At 39.8% G+C, this 19919-nt stretch overlaps 1 protein-coding gene across 6 annotated transcripts in view; it reads left to right on the forward strand.

Annotated features, from left to right (window-relative positions):
* The first annotated feature begins 1573 nt into the window (after positions 1-1573).
* Positions 1574-19919, forward strand: part of Spidr (scaffold protein involved in DNA repair) — a 280374-nt gene continuing 262028 nt past the window's right edge. For all 6 annotated transcript variants that reach the window (XM_028893301.2, XM_028893303.2, XM_037209972.1 and 3 more), the window contains exon 1: positions 1574-1650. In XM_028893301.2, the coding sequence (XP_028749134.1) occupies positions 1618-1650 (33 nt within the window). In that variant the 5' untranslated portion in view covers positions 1574-1617. The remainder of the gene's footprint in view (positions 1651-19919) is intronic.

The following is a 19919-nucleotide window of genomic DNA, read 5'->3' on the forward strand; positions in this document are numbered from 1 at the left end:
CAGGTAGCCCAGGATAGCCTTGAACTCTCCATTGCTGACCTTGAATTCTTGGTCCTCCTGTTAGAAATAAATCCTTGTAGTAAATTTTCAATATGAGGTGCACTTAGAGCTCGTCAAAGGGTTACAGGCAACCAGGAAGTGTTAGGCCCTTCTTCCCCAGCTGGCAGGTGGTGTCTGCTTATCTCAGATCTCCAGGGTTGGAAGGCTGTAGGCTGTGTCACTGGACCCACACTTTCAAACCCCAGGAGCAGTCATTAAATAAGGCATTGCATCCTGAACCAGTAGGATGGGGAATTTGGAGAAGGTGTCATGTTAGAAATATTTGAAGATTGTAATTCTCTAAAGTATCAGCCTATGGGAAAAGGAGGACAGGAACTTCTTGTAACTATGGACTTTAAAAGAAATTTTCGGGCCAGGTGTGGTAGTGTACCAGGGAGGCAGCAGCAGAAGGATCTCTGTGAATTTGAGGCCAACTTGGTCTACAGAGCTCTAGGACAGCCAGGGCTATGTAGAGAGACCCTGTCTCAAAAAACCAAAACAGAAGAAAAAACACTGTCTTGCGCCAAGTCAGTATGCCAACATTTTGGCTTTTTTCTCCACGATGCTGGAGTCCCATTTTGTAGAATGGTATATTAAAAACTGCTTCACTTTCAGTAGTATTTTTAATTCACTGCAGAGTGAGGGTCTTGTTTCCCACTCTGCTTGTCTTTGGATTATAGACTTGAGTCACTATCCTTGGCTCTAAGCTCTATTTCTGTACACATTTGTGAACACAACTTTCTGAGAATCCTTTCCTTTATACAGGCCAATACCTTTTTTTCAACAATGTAAAATTATTTAGTCTTCAATGTGTATCTTTAGTGTCTTCGCCTGTTAAGACAGTTTCTATTCAAGTCTCATGCCAACACATTCTCAACAATGAATTATTATTTTTTTTCTACAATAGAAATCTTTACAGGCTCTTCTGTAATTCAGTTCGCTGAAGTACCAGCTCTCCTTCCTGTTAGTCTGAAATAGTCTCAAAGCACCTAGCCACAAATGTGTTCAAGTACTTTAAAATATCTATGGAATGACTGCTTCTTCCAAATTAAAGTAATCCCTGAAGCAGCATCCATAAACAAGAATATAAGTTCTCTGACTTCACCTCAGATAGTTCGTGAAATCAACTTTATAACAAATCCAGCTAGGGTTCCTGAAGTCTTTTTAAAAATTGGTAATCCTTGTTCTTGGTACTTGTGAATTCTTCCTCATTACATAGGCAAGTGCTTTATCTGGCTTATTACTAATTAACAATAATTATTGAATTCTTGTCTACTTGGGGTTTTTATTTTATGGTCCATTCTTGCTCCACAAAACACAGTTTGAAATATAACCTCTTGGTTCTGGTGACTGCTCTAGGTCTTGCCCAGCCAAGGGAGCTGGTGTCCCATGGAGCGCTTTCCAGGCTCCCCAAGGGGAGTGAGGAACTGCTTAGAACAGCAGCGCCCTCGCCGTGCAAACCCGAAGAAAACCCGCCCGTGGCTTCCGGGAGGGGCGGAGCACGCGAGGCGCGGCTTCCGGAGGGAATGGATTCCGGAAGGGGCGGCGAGTGCGAGGGGAGGGCCGTGCGTGTGGGAGATGTCCGGAAGCGGCCGCGCTGGCGCGTCCAAGGTATGCCGTGCTGTTGCTATGGAAGCCGCGTGCGGGCGCGGGGCTCCGTGGGCCTCTCGGGGTGGCCCCGGCCCGGTCGGATGGGCACGCGCGGGTTGTGGCAGTCGGGCTGGGCAGGGCGTCCTTGCCCTGTCCTGCCCAGGTCTGCGCCGAATGGTGCTGGGAACCGAGCGCGCGAGTGCAGACCCGGAGGAAGGAAAGCAATGCTGGGAACTTGATTCGGAATGAGCGTGGTAGCTGCAGCCTGGCAATTTATTTGTCTCGGTTTTATTCTGTTGCTCAACATACCAAGACAGCAGTGGATATTGGAGTGTTCCTTCTCATTTTTCCTAGATATCGTTCCTTACACTTTGCTTTCCCGCCCAAACTTTCTTCGAGGAGTTGCTTCTCAGGTGTGTTCAGCGATCTCCACACTGTAGGCAGGGCATGTAGGAACTGTTACATGGATGACATTTAAGCGAACATACCTCCCTTCATTGCTTCCTCATTGTGTTCCTCTTTAGTCATAGTTTGCCTTTTCAAAATTCCTCACTTACAGATGTTTGTTTCATAATACTCAAAATGTAAAACAGCAAACAGTGCTTCACTTCTTGATCTGCTCTTTAAATGAAAACATGCTGAAAACAATATCCCACATAAATGCTTCAACTACCTTATCACTGCCATTCTTTATTTCTCAAACAGACCCGATAGACCACACTGCCAACTTTGTAGCTGATTTAGGGAGCAGAAGCACATAAGAACTTATGGCTTAAAAACTGATTTAATTTCGGAAAGATTAAAATGTTAAAAAAAAAAAAAAGGAATTAGAACATTGCTAACTCTACCATAAATCATTTAATGATTGCAGCAGTTGATATCCTTGTCATCAGTGTCCTGATTCACTTTCATAGCTGTTCATTTACTTTTCCTTACTGCCCTGCTCCGAATTTTGACATTGTGCTTTTTCTCAACTTGAAGAGTGTGCCCTGGGTAGTCTTGGACATAGGTTTTAACTGCCACCACTGTATAACAGGCTACACTATGTTATGAAATCATCTTTCTTTCAGTTTACTAGGACCTAACAATTTTTCCTAATTTAGTAATCTAGTTCTTTTGACTTATTTCTACCCTCTTCATTCTCTTATTTTTCAATAGTTTTTCTTTTCAGTAGTTGTGTTACTTATTGCTGTGTAAAAAATTGCTTCAAAACTGAAGCAGCTTTTAACAAGTATTGACCAAATGCCAGGAATCTGAGTGTAGCTTAACCTGTGCGTGTAGCTCCAGGTTTCCCACAGGGTCTTCTCTGGTCCGCTGAAGAGGTGGTTGATGAGTTCAGTTTGTTATTTCCATGGGGCGGCTTACTACAGAATTGTAGACTTTCTCAGCAGCAGGTGAAACAGGCTCTCCTGTAGCACAGGCTGGCCCCGAATTCACTGAGTAAGTGAAGGTGACCTTGAGCCTCACCATCCAGCCCCCACCATCAAGTGCCACCACACCTGGCTTACATTTAAAATTTAATTTTTGGGGGTGGGTGGGAAGGGAGCAGGGCTCAGTATATCGCTCTGGCTGATTTGGAACTTATTATGTAGATGAGGCTGGTCTCAAACCTGCAGTGATCATCCTACCCTACCTGCCCATTGTTGGGATTACAAATGTGAACCACCACATCAAGCTTCAGTCAGTTCTTTCATCAGTCCTTTGAAGAAGGTACTGTTGTCTTGTTTTGTGGATGATGAAAGTGACTCCTAGCAGGAGATCAAGTGATTTGCCCAGTGTACACAGCATTCAGGTGGTCTCTCATGATCTTGCTTTGTGTTCATACTTCATGCTCTTTTACACCTTCCATAATATAGGCAAGTTTAATTCTTTTCTTTTTTTCTTTCTCCCCCCCACCCCACCCCTTCTGTTTTTTGAGACAGGGTTTATTTGTGTAACAGCCCTGGCTGTCCTGAAACTCTGTTTGTAGATTAGGCCTGCCTCAGACTCACAGGGATCTGCCTGCCTCTGCCTCCTCTGAGTGCTGGTATAAAAGGTGTGCATCACTCTGCCCGGCTGTGTCTATACTTTTGATTCCTTAGTGTAAACATTATAAGATGAGGAATGATGTCTCCAATTCATGCTCTTTAGAGCAACCGCCATAACTGGTAAATATATGATGAACTTGTGAGTATACTAGGTGTGAAGAAACATGGAGAAATGCCCTCATCACAAATCTTTAATATCAGCTTCAGCTCTTCAACTTCCTGTTCATAGAGTTTTGGACAAGACACTGTCAACCTAAATAATAGCTAGAGAGATATTTCCAAAGACTAATGATGCTCCCTTGAGATGTGTATACTATAGTAAAATATAAGTACATTCAAAGAGAATAAAGTGAGGGGAGATTCTAAAGACCATAACAGAGAAATAAGGAAAATTGTGTTTTTCTGATGACCCCTTTTGTCGTAGGGTTACTGTTGCTGCTATGAAACACCATGACCAAATCAACTTGGGGATGAAAGAGTTTATTAGGCTTATATTTCCACATCATAGTTTATCATCAAAGGAAATCAAGATAGGAACTCAAGCAGGGCAGGAACCTGGAGGCAGACAGAAGCTGATGCAAGGGCCATGGAGGGATGCTTCTCATTGGTTTGCTCAGCCTGCTTTCTTACAGACCCTGGGACCACCAGCCCAGGGACAGCATCACCCACAATGGACTGGCCCCCTCCCATCTATACCAATTAAGAAAATGCCCTACAGGTTTGCCTGCAGCCTGATCTTATGGTGGTTCCCTCCTCTAAGATATCTCTAGCTTGTGTCAAGTTTACATAAAACTAGCTAGGACATCTTCTCCAACATGACTTCAGGTCCTTATCACCAAACATTTTATTAGTGCTTCTTGCTTGATGGCTATCACTTGGTAGACATTATTTAAACACAGTGTATACTTCCATTTGACTTTAAGTATGGGTTTTGATATTCAGGAAAGCAGGAGAAAAGGAGCTAACAGAGTAAGAACGTTTCACTATTCTAGAAGGATTTAGTGCTATACAGAATAAGGTTAGTTTTAGGCAGTAGGAACAGAGGAAAGCTCAGTAGATGGAAGTTGATGGACCTTTATATTAAGTTGATGGCTGATATTTTTTCCCTGAGGGAAGATGTGATAGGTCAATTTAGGCTTACTTGGAGATATATAAAGTATTGTGAGTATGGAACTCTGTTGTGTGTTTGAGTGTAGAGGGCTAGGAAATGAGTAAGAATGTTCACCAAAACTGACTGTGATAGTTTGAATGTAATTGGGAATGGCACTATTAGGAGATGTGGCTTTTGTCATCGTAAGTATGGCTTTGTTGGAGGAAGTACGTTACTGTGGAGGCAGACTTTGAGGCACGCCTAGTGTCTCAAACCACTTCCTGCTGCCTGCCGGTCAAAATGTAGGACTCTGAGCTCCTTCTCAAGCACCTTGTCTGCCTGCATGCCACCATGTCATACCATGATGATAATAGACTATACCTCTGAAAATGTAAGCCACCCCAATTAAATATTTTTCCTATGTAAGTTGCTGTGGTCATGGTATCTCTTCACAGCAATAGAAACCCTAACTAAGACACTGACCAAAGACACACCATTAGAAAATATGGAAGGAGCTAGACTTATCTTTGATTCATTTTACAGTAGTTCTATGGACTGGGGATTGGTTAAGTTGGTTGGAGTCTTAGTACTTAAAAGGCAATACTGAAATAGTTGGTCCTAGAGTCCAGAATAACACGGGGGTGATCTCAGTTGGGAGAGGGATAATGACTGATAAAGACAGTGGAAAAATCCCACAGAATTTCCAGACACATACAGCCCAGAGTCAGTGTCTCCTGAGGGCCCACATCCTGGTTTATTTTGTCATGTCATTCCATGGTAGGGGGAAAAAATGAGAGAACTCGTCAGGATTTCTTTTTAGATTTATCTTTTAGGTTTTAGCCTGGCATTTTCCCACATATGTGTCATTCTTCTTTAATTCATCCCCTCCCCACTGTCCTCCTGCCCTCCTTTGGTGGACACCCTTCCTTTCCTCAGATGGCCCTGTGCTGCTTCTTGTTTGCTTTTTTAAAAAAAAATTTTATTTTGAGACAGGATCTCGTGTTCTAGGCTAGCTTCAAACTCAATGTACAACCAAGAATTACTTTGAACTTCTGAATGTTGGGATTGCAGAAGTGTGCCCCACGCCTGATTTTATATAGTGTTGGGACTGTGCATCCCAAGCAGACACTGCCGACTTAGCTGTATCCCCAGCCTCTATTCCTTCTCCTGTGTCCTTATACTTTCTTCTGCTACACATACCATCTCTTAAGATTGTTTCCTCCTCGTACTACACACAAATATTTTAATACTCATATATATATATTCATATGTATAATTTTAAGTTTAGATTCCACATATGAGAGAAAACATTTCTCTTTCTGAATCTGATGTAGTCAACATGATTTCCAGTTCCATTTACTTTGCTGCAAATGTTATGCTTCTGTTTTCATTATGGCTTCATGAAATTCCATTATGTGTGTATTATATTTTTATTTTTAATCCATTCACTTGTTTACGGATGTCTTGACTGGTTCCCTTTCCTGGCTACCATGAGTAGAGTAGCAATTAACATGGATATACAAATATATCTCTGGTATGTTGACTTAGAGTCCTCTGTGAATGGTTCATATGGTAGTTACATTTTTAGTTTTTTTTCCCCCAGCATGCAGTCTTCCATGTTGATTTCCACTGTGGCTACTCAAGTTTGCATTCCCATCAGTAGTTAGTAAGGATACTTGTTTCTCCATATCTTTTTTTTTTTTTTTTTTTTTTTTTACCTCATGCAACAGCTGACTGTATTCAGGGCATCAGACAATTTATACTCGGAGGATTAAGAGGAATCACATGAGTAAAGTGTACAATCACAAGGGCAAGTCACACGTGGCAGGCAAGCTGCACATGGTGGACAAGCTGCACAAGGCTAAAATATGTTATTCTACACAGGCATATAAACAAGTAACAATAACTACCTGTAATGAGTAATCTGAAGTAAACTCACTCCTATTCGCTATATACGTGAAGATCACAAAAACACATTCCAGAACAACTCCATGTTTTGAGGAAACTGAGGTCACAAGACTCATGTCTTATGTTCTTGGCATTTTCTCAGAGTACTCGGTAATCTCAAATGGTTCCATTCTTGGACTGTGTCTGGCAATGGGCTAGGACCTTTTCTAGATGATTGCCAGGGTGATACTTCTCACTAACACAACAATCAAGTAAGCATGGCCCTGCCCTCAAGGACTGAGTTGTAAGGGACAATACTAGGTGGGAGGCGACATTGAACATCAGCATTCAGATACGGGAGAGGCTGGCCACAGGGAACATAGCTCAAATCTGTGACTCATTCATAGAAGAATCACGAATAATGATTACAGGGAGCCCCCAAAACTGTCTTCTCCTCCTCCTTCACAGATTTCTCCATATCTTTACCAGAATTTATTGTCTTTTTTTTTTTTTTTTTTTTTTTTTTGATGATAGTCATTCTGACTGGGGTGAGACAGATCTCAAAGCAGTTTTAATTTGCATTTCCTTGATAGCTAAAGACTTTAAAAAGAATTTATTGGTCATTCCTATTTGTTTTGAGAATTCAGTGTAGTTTTTGTAGTTCTTTTCTTAGATAGTAGTTCTATTTCTTAGATAGTAGTCCCTTGTCAGTAGTGGACAAAGATGTTTTTCCCATTCTGTAGGCAATCTCTTTTCTCTGCTGATCATTTCCTTTGCTATTCAGAAGCTTTTTAATGTCATATAATCCTGCTTACTAATATAGGTCCAGCCTATATTGTTTGTTCCCAGGGTCCATGGAAGAGTCCAACAACCAGCTGAGGATTCTAAACTGAGGGATATTTAATAAAAGTAAGCACACTGAGCTCATTAATCCATTCACTTTATTCTTCTAAGTCAATTTTATCTACACAGTTTCTTTTCTGTTCTCATACTTAGCTCCTCTCAGTCCCTCCTGCTCTCAGTCCCTTCTGCTGTTCTCTCATCTCTGTCTAGTTCTTCCCATCTCCGTCCTCATCTTTGTTCTTCTCAATCAATTCTCCCTTGTGCTCTCAGAGAACCAGTATATATACACATGCAGTAATTCTTTGGCAAAGCAATGCAAGGCTTGAAGTTTTCAGGGTCACAGAGATGGGTGATAAGGATCCACACATAAAGCAATAAAAGTCAGCTTCCAATTACAACCCAAAAGGGGAGTGACCTTTAGTCAACTACAGGCTGTGATCAGTTAGGGAATCCAGGAAAAGCACCTGACTGAGGAGGAATTGAAACTTAATTTACACAAGAAAGAAGCTTGGCACCCATCACCTCCCTGGCCTTGCAATCTCCTTGGGTTAGTGGGAAGTAACTGCCTTAACTCAGTAACTAGCAAATGGCTAAAACATCATCCCTGGAATGTGAGCAGTAAATCTCTTAAATTAGGGTCTTATGTAAATAACCCAGGGTGAAGGTAAGGAGTTGAGGATTTAATTAAATGGTTATTTTCTCTTATCTGTAAGTGAGATGAGCTAATGTTTATCAATGTGCAGTTTTGTCCTTGGAAAAAGGTATCTTTGCTGAAATACTTTTGTTCAGAGAATCGCCCTGGCCAGATGTATGTTAATGAAAAATAAACAAAGCTGGGGACAGTTACCCAATTACCCCAAATGTATAGGGAAACTTGTGCCCAAGATTGAGATGCAATTGTGAGATTACATGTACACATCACATGGAAATGCACAAGAAGTTTACAAGAGACAGTCAGTTCATTCAAAAGGCAGTAATTCCATAACACCTTGGGTGATGTTTTCCTCTAACAGAACCCTTTGTCACTGCTGTATACTCTCATGGACTTTTGCTACCAGTGGCTCTCAATAGTTTACCAATTCTTGGGATTATTTCCTATGCTGTTAGAATCATTTTAAGAAAGTCCCTGCTGGGACTGGAGAGATGGCTTAGTGATTAAGAGCACTGGTTGCTTTTTCAGAGGACCAGGGTTTGATTCCTAGCACTCACATGGTGGCTCACGACCACCTGTAACTAGTTACTGAGGGTCTAACACCCTCTTCTGGTCTCTGCAGGAACCAGGCATGCAAACCACACGTGTGCATAAAATAAAAGGAAATTCTTGCTTATGCTTGTATATTGAAGTGTACAATCTATGCTTTCTTCCAGCAGTTTCAAGGTATCAGGTCTCCTATTAAGGCTTTGGATCCATTTTTAAATGGCTTTTGGTGAGAGATCTGGATCAAGTTTCATTCTTCTACATGTGGAAATCCAACATTCACTGCATCATTTTAAGAGGCTGTCTTTTCTCTGATATGTTTTTTTGACAGCTATGAAGATCTTTTTACTTTTTATTGTCTTCAATTTTTTTTTTTTTTTGTATTTTATTTATTTGTTAGTTTATGGGAGGGAGCACATGGTACACATGCCACAGCTTGAATGGTGAGGTCAGAGGACAATTTGCAGGATTTGGTTTTCTTCTTCAACTATGAGGGTAGGCTTGGCAGTAAGTGCTACCACTGAACCATCTTCCCAGCCCTCTTCAGTATTGTGAAGTTTTCACTGTATGGGCTGTAGTGATGGCTCAGTGGTTAAGAGTGTGTACTGCTCTTGCAGAGGATTCAAGTTCAGTTTCCAGAGTTCGTATCAGGCAGCTCATAATGACGGCAGCTCCAGCTCCAGGGGATCTGATACCCTCCTGCCTCTGTGAGCATTTGTACTCAGGTGGACAGATTCACACAGAGACATTCATACATCTACATAATTAAAAAGAAAATAAATCTTTAAAAAAGTGTTCATTATAGAGGTTGTTAGCCTCTGTGTGTAGATCCTATTTATTGTTTGAAGCTATTGTGAATGAGATTCCTTCCCCCCCCCCCCCCCGAATTATTTCTTGGAAAGTGTAGAATAATTACTGACCATTGTAAAGATTGCTTTTTATTATTATGTCTGAGCATGTATGCATGCTGTGTGGGTACCATCGCTTATGTGAGAAGGTCAGAGAGCAACTTTGGAGTTGGTTTTCTCCTTCTCCCACTTTAATGTGTGTTTGAGCCAGGCTTGGTCAGCAAATGCCTTTACCCATTGAGCTATCTTGTTGGCCCAAAATTTTAACCCAGTTTTTTCTTTAAACACACACACACACACACACACACACACTTCAGGGATAAAGCCAACTTGGTCATGGTAGTTAATCTTTTTAATGTGTTCTGCTTGCAAGTATTTTATTGAGCATTTTTAAATCTATGTTCATAAAGGTTATTGGCTTGTAGTTTTTTTTAATTAAAAACTTTTAAAATTTATTGTTGGTTTTGGTATTAGAGTAATACTGACTTCATAGAAAGGCTTTGTGGGAATACACCTATTTTTTTTTTTAATAGTTTAAGAAGGCTGTTGGCTATAGGTCTTCTTTGAAAGTCTGGTTGAATTCTGCTGTGAATCTCTCTGGTCCTGGAGTTTGCTTTGCTGGAAGACTTTTTGTTACCATTTCAGTCTTGTTGTTATCAGTCGGCTTGGTCATTGATTTACTTTTGGTCTAGTTTTGGATGTTTGCCAAATGAATCTAGAAATTCATCTTTTTTTTTTTTTTTTAAAGTCTTTCAACTCAGTGGAGTACTGTTGTAATGTTTCCTTGTTTAGTTCTGATTTGGGTCTGTCCTTTCTTTTCATATTTATTTATTTATTTATTTATTTATTTATTTATTTATTTATTTATTTATTTATTTGTTAGTTTAGCTGTTTCTGTCGATCTTGTTTATCTTCCCAAAGAACCACTTCTTACATTCATTGATCTTTGTTTCTGTTCTTATTTTTATTATTCTTTGCTCTTGACTGGGATTGGATTCTGTTTGTTCTTTTTTTTCCTCCCCAAATTTTTGAGGTGTATCATTGAGTCATTTATTTGTGCTCTTTCTGATTTTTTTTAAAATATATGCACTTAAAAGCTATAAATTGTCTTTATAGGACTGCTCTCAGTATGTACCTTTAGGTGTTGTTATGTTGTGCTTCATTTCTGTTTATTCCAGGAAAAACTTGATTTCTTCCTTGACCCATTCATCATGAAGTAATGAGTTGTTGAATCTCCATGAGTTTGTGTATTTACTAGAGATTTGTTTGGTGTCAGTTTTAAGTTTTATTGCATTGTGGTCAGGTAGGATACAAGGAGTGATTTCAGTCTTTGAATTTGTTAAGATTTGTTTTATGTCCCAGCATGTGGTCTATTTTAGAAAAGCTTCCATGTGCTGCTGAGTAGATGTGTAGTCTTTGGAATATTCTGTAGATATTTGTTAAGTCCATTTGATGTATGATGTCAATTAGCTCTGATGTTTTTGTTTATTTTTTGTCCAGATGACTTATCTATCAGTTGGAGTGGTGTACTAAAATCACTATTAATTGTGGTTGATGTTGATCTATGCCTTTAAATCAGGAGTAGATTTTTTTTTTTTTTTTTTTTTTTTTTTTTTTTTTTTTATGAAATTCAGTACCCCAGAGTTCCATGAATATATGTTTAGGACAGTAATGTCTTCTTAGTTAACTGTTCTCTTGGTTAGAATGAAGTGTTTGTTTTTATCCCTTATGATTTATTTCAGTTGAAGTGTATTTTGAAATTATTCTGACCATGCCTGTTGTCTTCCTGGTCCCATTTGATTAGAGTGCTTTTATTCATCCTTTTACTTTAAGGCAGTGCCTGTCTTTAAAACTGAGATGTGTTTCTTGTAGACAACAGATAGGTAGATTTTGCTTCTTGATTCATTCAGTCAGCCTGTGCCTTTTGATTGGAGAATTGAGGCCATTGATATTTAAAAGGCTTTATTGAAGTATGTGTGTGCTGTTTTCTGCTATTTTATGGTCAATTTTTGGTGATGGTGTTTGTGTTCTCAATAGTATTTGTATTTTAATGATTATGGCTTCCTATTTCTTTCTACAGTCTCTCTGTTATGCTCATTTCTTTCCTCGCTCAAATATAATGTCTGTTGTATTTTCTTAGTTTGGTTAGCTCGATAGAAATTGTTGAGGCTGTTTATGTTGTGGAATTTTTTTCTTTTTCATTCAACTATGACAGATGATTTTGCTTGGTATATTAATCCAGGATGGCTGTCTTTTAGGACTTGGAATGCATTACTCTAGGCTCTTCTGGCTTCCAAAATTCAGCAGTTATTCTGATGGGTTTTCCTTTATATGTCACTTGTGGTTTTGTTTTAGTTTTTTCTTCTCTTGTACTTTTTTTTTGTTCTATATAGTTATTGTTTTAAAAATGCTATGCCTTGGGATATTTTCCTTACTGGACTTATCTTTTTGGTGTTCTCTGTGCTTCTTTTGTCTGTATGAGTGTGTTTTTCCTTAGTTTGGAGAAGATCTTGTTGAAGATCTGGCCTATGGCATTGAACTGGGATTCTTCTTCCTCATCTATTAGAATTATTTGAAAGCTTGATCTTTTCATGGTGTCCGAAATTTCTATTCTATTCCTTTCCTGTGATTTTTTAGAAATTTTCACATTCCTTGCTTTTTTTTGGCCTAGATTCTTTACTTTGTCTTCCAGTCCTGATATTCTATCTTCTGTTTGATTCATTTCTACTTGTAAGGCTCTCCTTTGAGTTTTCTAGTGGGTTATTGGGTTTTTCAGCTCCATCTTCATTTCAGTTTGAGTCCCTTTCAATGTTTCTGTGTCTTTATTGAATTCAGTTTTCACATTCTGGATTGTTGTCTTCATTTCCATCACCCTTTTGTTTGTGTTTTTTTTTGGGGGGGGCATCACTCAGGAATTTATTCTTAGTTCTTTCTCCTTAATTTAATTCATATTTCCCTATGTGTCTTCTTTAAACTCCTTGAATTCTTTGAAGTTTATGATTGATCTTTTAAATTCTCTGTCCTGGAGTTTATTTAGTTAATTATCATTGGCAAAAATTCTATAAGACAGGTCGATTTTGTAGGGAAGATATTGGTTTGATTTTCCATACTATTTATAATTTTCAGATAAGATCTAAGCATGTGGATTTCTTTTCTTAGTTCAAAGTCTGATAGGAACAGCAGGCTGGGGCAGAGGAGAACATGTGGGAGTGGGCTGGGCCTAGATGTTGGGAATGGGTTAGGTGAAATGAAGTCAGGTGTATGGAACAGACTGTGTTGGTGTGGAGGATATGGGTTCTGGTCCAAGCCTGGAGTGTGGAGATATATCTTGCTGGTTTGAGAAGGGTGGGCTGTGGGTTGGGGCTAGGCAGGAGTGATTCGGGTGGAAGCCTAGGGGTTGGTTGAGGCTCAGGCAAGGATGGCTAGATTAGGTATCACCATTAGATGTACTAGATTAGGTGGGTTGTGAAGAGTGTGTTGAGGGGAGGGTTTGCAGAAGGGTGTTTCAGCTAAGTTTTGTTCAGGAAATGGAAACACTGGATGGGTCACTTCATCTTGGGTTAATGCCATTCCCTCAATAATCTGTTAAATTTTCCTTTGACAATCTTGGACATGTGTTGGGCCTTTATCTTAAAAGGAACCATAACAACCTTTAAATTTTTTTTTTTTAAATTTTGTTTTGTTGGGAATTGTTACAGAATAAATTTGAAGAGAATAAACATGAAGGAAGTTGAAGCTCTTCTGATAGGGAAGGCAGGGATAGAGAGGGATAGGTTGCCGGGAGCCATCCCCGGTGGTGGATGGGTCCTGCAGAGGATGTAAGGAGTTGGCGGGGAAAGAAGTGAGCCAGGCCATGGTTGTCGAGAATCTTGCAGCCTGACTGACTAGCAGCCAGAGTGTTTCTTTATTTATACAGAATTTAGTTAACAGGGATACATCTATAATGTTCCAAAACATAGATCATATCATTTTTGTTTTTGGACATGTGTTTCACTTCCTTTTGCTCATCTTTTAGTCATCATTAACAAACTATGACAGAACCGAGTTATCATTTCCAATCATTTTCCCACAAGTTTTGATATCATTAATAAACAGAGTTATCAATCATTCTTACTCATTAACCCCATAACCCAATTTTTTTTTAGATTTCTTTTTTTTATTTTTTATTTTATTTTACAATACTATTCAGTTCTACATAACAGCCACAGATTCCCTTGTTCTCCCCCTTCCTGCCCCCTCCCCTTCCCCCCAGCCTACCCCCCATTCCCACCTCCTCCAGAGCAAGGCCTCCCCCGAGGACTGAGATCGACTTGTTAGACTCAGTCCAGGCAGGTCCAGTCCCCTCCTCCCAGATTGAGCCAAGCGTCCCTGCATAAGTCCCAGGTTTCAAACAGCTAACTCATGCAATGAGCCCAGGACCTGGTACCACTGCCTAAATGCCTCCCAAACAGATCAAGCCAATCAACTGTCTCACCTATTCAGAGGGCCTGATCCAGTTGGGGGCCCCTCAGCCTTTGGTTCATAGTTCATGTGTTTCCATTCGTTTGGCCAGTAACCCAATTTTTGAGAATCTAGAGGCATATGACAGCCTGTGCTCAGGCTGGTTGTTTTGGTTGCTTCAAGGACATTAGACCAAAACAAAATCTTCAACCACCCTTGGCATTTTGCCATGTCTCAAGCAGTGTATTATTAACTCTTAGTGGTCAGAGTGCCCAGGAAAAATCCTCAGGCTAAAACTGCTGTAGTTATTATTTAAATTCTGGCATAATACAATGAATGTTCGCATTTATATCCTTATAGAATTTGTCTATATGTCTAATCCTGGCATTCTGTTGTTCCTTGGTCATATGACATTATATTGGCTCTACATGAGCTAACTTCTAAGAGAGGGAGGTCCTAACACCTCATACTTTTATTGTCTTTCCACTCCATACTTTACTTATCAATATGTCTCTATGTAGGGCAGAGTTGTATGCCACGTAATTGTCTGAGTATACAGTGGGAAGAGGCTTGTAATCTGAACTGTGGACAGTTCCTCTAGCCCACTGAATCTTGTTGACCTTTTAAAATTTATTTTGTTTTGAATATCTTGTTCCTGTGTAAGTAGAGGGACAGATGTTTCAAGAATGTGTCATAGCCTCATGAAGAGACCTCTGGCTTCTTCTTTATGTGTCACAATCTCCAAGGCATAAAGAAGACCTTCAAGTATATAGATAAGGATATCTCCCTCAAAGTAGGTTGTGGGGAATAGTATGTTCAGGACTTTCCTGGGTAAGCTTAGAAGCAGCATTCCTGGAAGAAGGCATAAATATGGAATTTTCCAACAACCCCACATCCCCAAATTGTACAAATATTAAAAGTGCCCCAAGTATGTAACAGGTGGAGGTGAAAACCAAAGGTGGCATGGCAGCCATCATGTGGCTCAGCTCTGCTGGGTCTTTGTCAAGCAGCTGTGCTGGCTTTGTGACTTCTGCCACTCCATTCAGATATGGCTGTGCCAATAGATGGGACCAGAGGGCTGGAAAATGTTATGCTGCTCAGAATTTATATTTTGTTCTGATGGAGTCTTTTTCAAGATGTTTTTATTAATCTCCTGTCCTTTGTATATTTCTTCAATTCTGATACTGTTTCCATAGCTCAAAATTCTTCTAATTTAACATTTTTTCATTTCTTCTCTTAGCCGCTTCTTAAAGTAGGTTTCTCATTCATTATGCTTTGATTTATTGCCTAATGCTTATAGTTTCACAAACAGAAATACTGATTTTAGAATATCAGAAGTTGTTCATTGAGGGAACTATAAAATTAAATTACTTCTGGTTCAGAGCTTCCCACTTTTCCAAATATTTGTAACCTGAAAGTACAAAATTATCACATATGGAACAGTTGGAGTACCAGAGGTGGCTTACTCCCAAACACAATTCTTTCTTTGGACTCTTCTTTTCTTTTCTTTTCTTTTCTTTCTTTCTTTCTTTCTTTCTTTCTTTCTTTCTTTCTTTCTTTCTTTCTTTCTTTCTTTCTTTCTTTTCTTTTCTTTTCTTTTCTTTTCTTTTCTTTTTTTTTTAATTGCAGTCCTTCCTAGGGGATATGCATTGGTTCAGGTATATGAATGCTTTTGGGGATTGATTCTTTTGACTTTCAACCTGAGATTATTTCCTACTATGGAGTCTTAGGGTCATGTTGCATATTTTATGGGGAATGTGAGGGTGTCAAGACATTAGGCAGTCAAATTCTTATATGAGTCTTCTTAGCTTGCGTAGTGTTCTATTGCTGTGAAGAGACACCATGACCACGACAACTCTTATGACAGAAAGCACTTAATTGGGGCTTGCTTATAGTTTTAGAGGTTTAGTCCATTATCTTCATGGCAGGAAGCATGGTGGCATTCAGGCAGAAAAGGTACTGGAGAGTAACTGAGAGTTCAACATCTAGATCTGAAAGCAGCAGGCAGAGAGAGACACTGGGACTGGCTTGAGCTTTTGAAATCCCAAAGCTTACCCCCCAGTGACACACTTTCTTCAATAAGGCCACACCTACTCCAACAAGGCCACAACTCCTAACCCTCAAGTAGTGCTTTTCCCTGATGACCAAGCATTCAAACATAAGCCTATGGCAGCTAGCCAGTAAATTTTCTGGAGCTGACACCACTATGCTGTTGGGCTGGATGGAAGAAGTAAATAAATGCCTCTTACCTTTAACTTCTTCATGTTCAGGCACTCTTGCAAGTCTTACACTAAAGGCAGCAATGTTTCAATAAGCAGGGGAAGCCACAGAACACAGAAGGAGATACTGAAGTCCTGTCTAAGACAAAAAGCCAGATGCTAACCAATTAACAAATCAAATGTTCTGAAAGCATACAAACCAAAAACTAACAGATCAGAAACCAGTTAAAGGTCTGAAAGTGAACAAATCTGAAAACATTAGAAAAGTCAGGAATCAAACTACTTCTAAAGCAAACAAAACAAATTGATATCTTAAACCAGATATTTTAAAGCAAAGAAACAAACAGAAATGTTCAAAATGAATAGAACCACCCAAGCACATCTTAGAATAAACCTGTGAAACAAACATCTGTCTTATCAAGTGAGATCCAAGCCACAGAACGAACTCATCTACCAGCTAAGTCAGTGCCAGAGAGTTGGACCGAGAAGGCCCTGTGGTGGTGCCTTGTGCCAGTCTGCTTGATTGTTCAGTGAAAAAATGTATTATTTTCTTGGGGGATATCAGTGCAGAAACAGCTTTCACCTCAAAAGAAATAGTTTTGCTTTGTTTTGTTTTGTTTCTTGGACCCAAAAATGAGTGACCATGCATGTCCAGGAAGATGGATTCAGATTTCCCAGAACAATATGTTTCAGAAAAGTAGCAATTTCATGAGGTTTTCATAGAAAAAGTACGAAGAAAGTCAGGGAGAGCCCACCTGTAAGCCATAGTAAGATGTGTAGGCAGACTTTTAAAATTGTTTTTTTCACCTTCTATTTTTCCCCAAGACATTATTAGTAGTCTGCATTTGTACTTAAACTCATTTTGCATTCATCTTTTTTCATGTTAAGAGATATTCAAATTTTATTTTATTTCTTTCTAAAGTTTTGTTATTTCATTACTGAGTAGTATAGCTATGTTTTGCCTTGCTTTGAAATGTCGGCTACTGGTTTACAATTTTTTTTTAATTGAAAATAGATTCTTCACTCAGATGGTACATCCCGACCACAGTTCCCCCTCCCTCCACTCCTTCCAGCTCCACCACCTTTCCTCCCCCGGTCCACTCCCCTCTGTTTCCTCTTCAGATAAGAGCAGGCCTCCAAGAGATGACAGTCAAACAGGACAAAACAAGGTACAGTAAGACAAGGCAAAAGCCCTCAAAAAAGCTGGACAAGGCAACCCAGTAGGAGGAAGAGTCCAAAGAGCAGGCAAAAGAATGAAGAGATACACCTGCTCTCACTGTTAGTCCCACAAAAGCACCAAGCTAACAGCCTTCACATGTACATAGAGGACCTGGTGCAGACCCATGCAGGCCCTGTGCTTTCTGTTCAGTCCCTGTGAGCCTGCGCGAGCCCTGCTTAGTTGATCCGGTGGGCCTTGTTCTGCTTGATTGCCCCTGACTCCTACAGTCTTTCTGCCCCTTCTTCATCCTAGAGAGAGATCCAGTGGAGACCTCGAGTTTAGACTATGGTGATATTTTATCTGTGCTGAAATGTGGTGATATTTTATTTGTGCTTTAATAAATAAATCTTGCCTGGAGATCAGAGGAAAAAGGCCAGCCATTATAATTAACAAAGAAGTCAGGCAGTGGTAGCACATGCCCCTTAATCCTATCACTTAGTAGGCAGGATCTCTGTGTGTTCAAGGCCACACTGGAAACAGCCAGGTGCGGTGGCACATGCCTTAATTCCAACACTAGTTAACCATGGAAGTCTGGAGGTCTCTACAGACAGACGGAAAGTGACAGAGCTGTGTAGGAAGAAGTGATGTAGCTGGACCGAGAGCAAATCAGATGGCAGAACAGCAAGGCATACAGACGTGGGTAGACAGAAAGTAACTTGTGTTTGTAAGCTGCAGAGTTGGTGAGGTAAGGTTGGCTGGTGGCTTTCCCTATTTTTCTCATTTCTCTAAGGCTTTCACCCTTATATTTGGCTCTGTGCTTTTTATTTAATAAGACCATTTAGAAATTCATCTACATTAGACTGTATGTATAATGTCTGGCTGTGGATATAATATAATGTCTGTACCTGCTCCCATCTGCTGCCAAAGGAAGCTTCTCTGGTGATGACTGGACAAGGCACTGATCTATGAGTATAGCAGAATATCACTAGGAATCATTTCATTTCATTGATTTTTGTTTTGTTTAGTTTTTTTTGTTTGTTTTATTTTGTTTTGTTTGCCAGTTGTATTTGGTTTTACCCTAGGTCTCTGGTCTATCCAGTCTCTGTTTCCTGGCCATCCAGAAAGTGTAGGGCATGGGCTCCCTCTTATGGCGATGGCCTTACGTTTAACCAAGCATTGGTTGGCCACTTCCACAGTCTGCACCATCAGGCTTACGGAGCATCTTCTCTTGCTAAAGAGACTAGAACATAGAGGTGAAGGCTCCATGCAGTCACCAGCTTGACCTCTGTATGTGTGCTGTGTGGATGTTGTCCTCAGCAATGTGCTCCACTGTCAGTTTTCAGAGAGCAACTCTCTGCCCTAGCATAAGCCTGGGTTGTTTAGAAATCTTCATGTCTGCAGCTTCCAAATGCAAGGGGGCATAGCAGGGTTGGAACTGTAGGACTCTGAGCTAAGCCAAGCATAGTAGAGCATCATCCTAACTTGATCAGTGTCAAGTAGGAGCACATTGGTCATGGCTGTGGGACAGATGTTTCTTCTTTTATTAATAAAAAGAGCAAATAAGAGTCCAGTAAGTGGGCTGGAGAGATGGCTCAGAGGTTAAGAGCACTGACTGCTCTTCCAGAGGTCCTGAGTTCAATACCAGCACCCACATGGTGGCTCACAACCATCTATGAGATCTGGCACCCTCTTCTGTATACATAATAAATAAATTTTTTTAAAAAAAAGAGTCCAGTAAGCTTCATAATTATCTTCAATGTTATTTCTCAGTTTTGTGTATGCTAATATTATGAAAAAGTAGATGATGAATATAAAGCATCAAGAAGTCTGGTGAGTCTCTGGAGCTGTCCATCTTGGGCCTAAGACCAATGTATACAGACCCTCTCTCTTGTCAAAAACAACAATTACTTGGTGGGGTGGAACCAAGAATTCGGAATACAATATTCTTGGCCTGAGATGTCACCATCGAGACGAAACATCTAAAGAAGTTTTTCCAGTCACATTTTACACAAATGTGTCTGCAGTAATCACACATAGCTGGTTTGTTCTATCTGGTGAGATAGTAGTCTCTGGAGCTCATTGCTATAGTTCCTCCTAAAATGAAGTTTATTAAACAAGCCAAACATATCATAAGGAATTTACATGCCCAAAAGGCTAATATAATGTATAAAAAAGCCAAAAGCTCTCCTTTAGCAAGTGGACTAAGTTCCTTGTAGGGAAGGAAGTATAGTTAAATCTAAATATCATACCAATCACATTTTTTGTGATTTTAAAGATGGGTTTCAGTGTATCATTGATAGTTAGTGGAGTCCATTGTTCTTTTGGTTTCACTCTTCTTAAAAGAGCGTCAGTAAATGTAGTTGTAAAGTTGTAAATCTTTTGAGAGTTATGTATGAAAAGGACTGGTTGGTCAGTTGGGTTACTCCATTATCTCTTCTACTATTTAGACATGCTGATTTCTTGATGTTGTATTAAACCTTGTTTATTGGTGGTCCAGTTAAGTTGGAGCCATTGATGAACTGTGAGGCAGTTTGAATCGACTTGCCTTCACCAGCCCAGTGTGATTTGTGTGATTCAAT

The sequence above is a fragment of the Peromyscus leucopus genome, chromosome 12 (assembly GCF_004664715.2).
Source record: "Peromyscus leucopus breed LL Stock chromosome 12, UCI_PerLeu_2.1, whole genome shotgun sequence".
In the NCBI taxonomy this organism is placed as follows: domain Eukaryota; kingdom Metazoa; phylum Chordata; class Mammalia; order Rodentia; family Cricetidae; genus Peromyscus; species Peromyscus leucopus.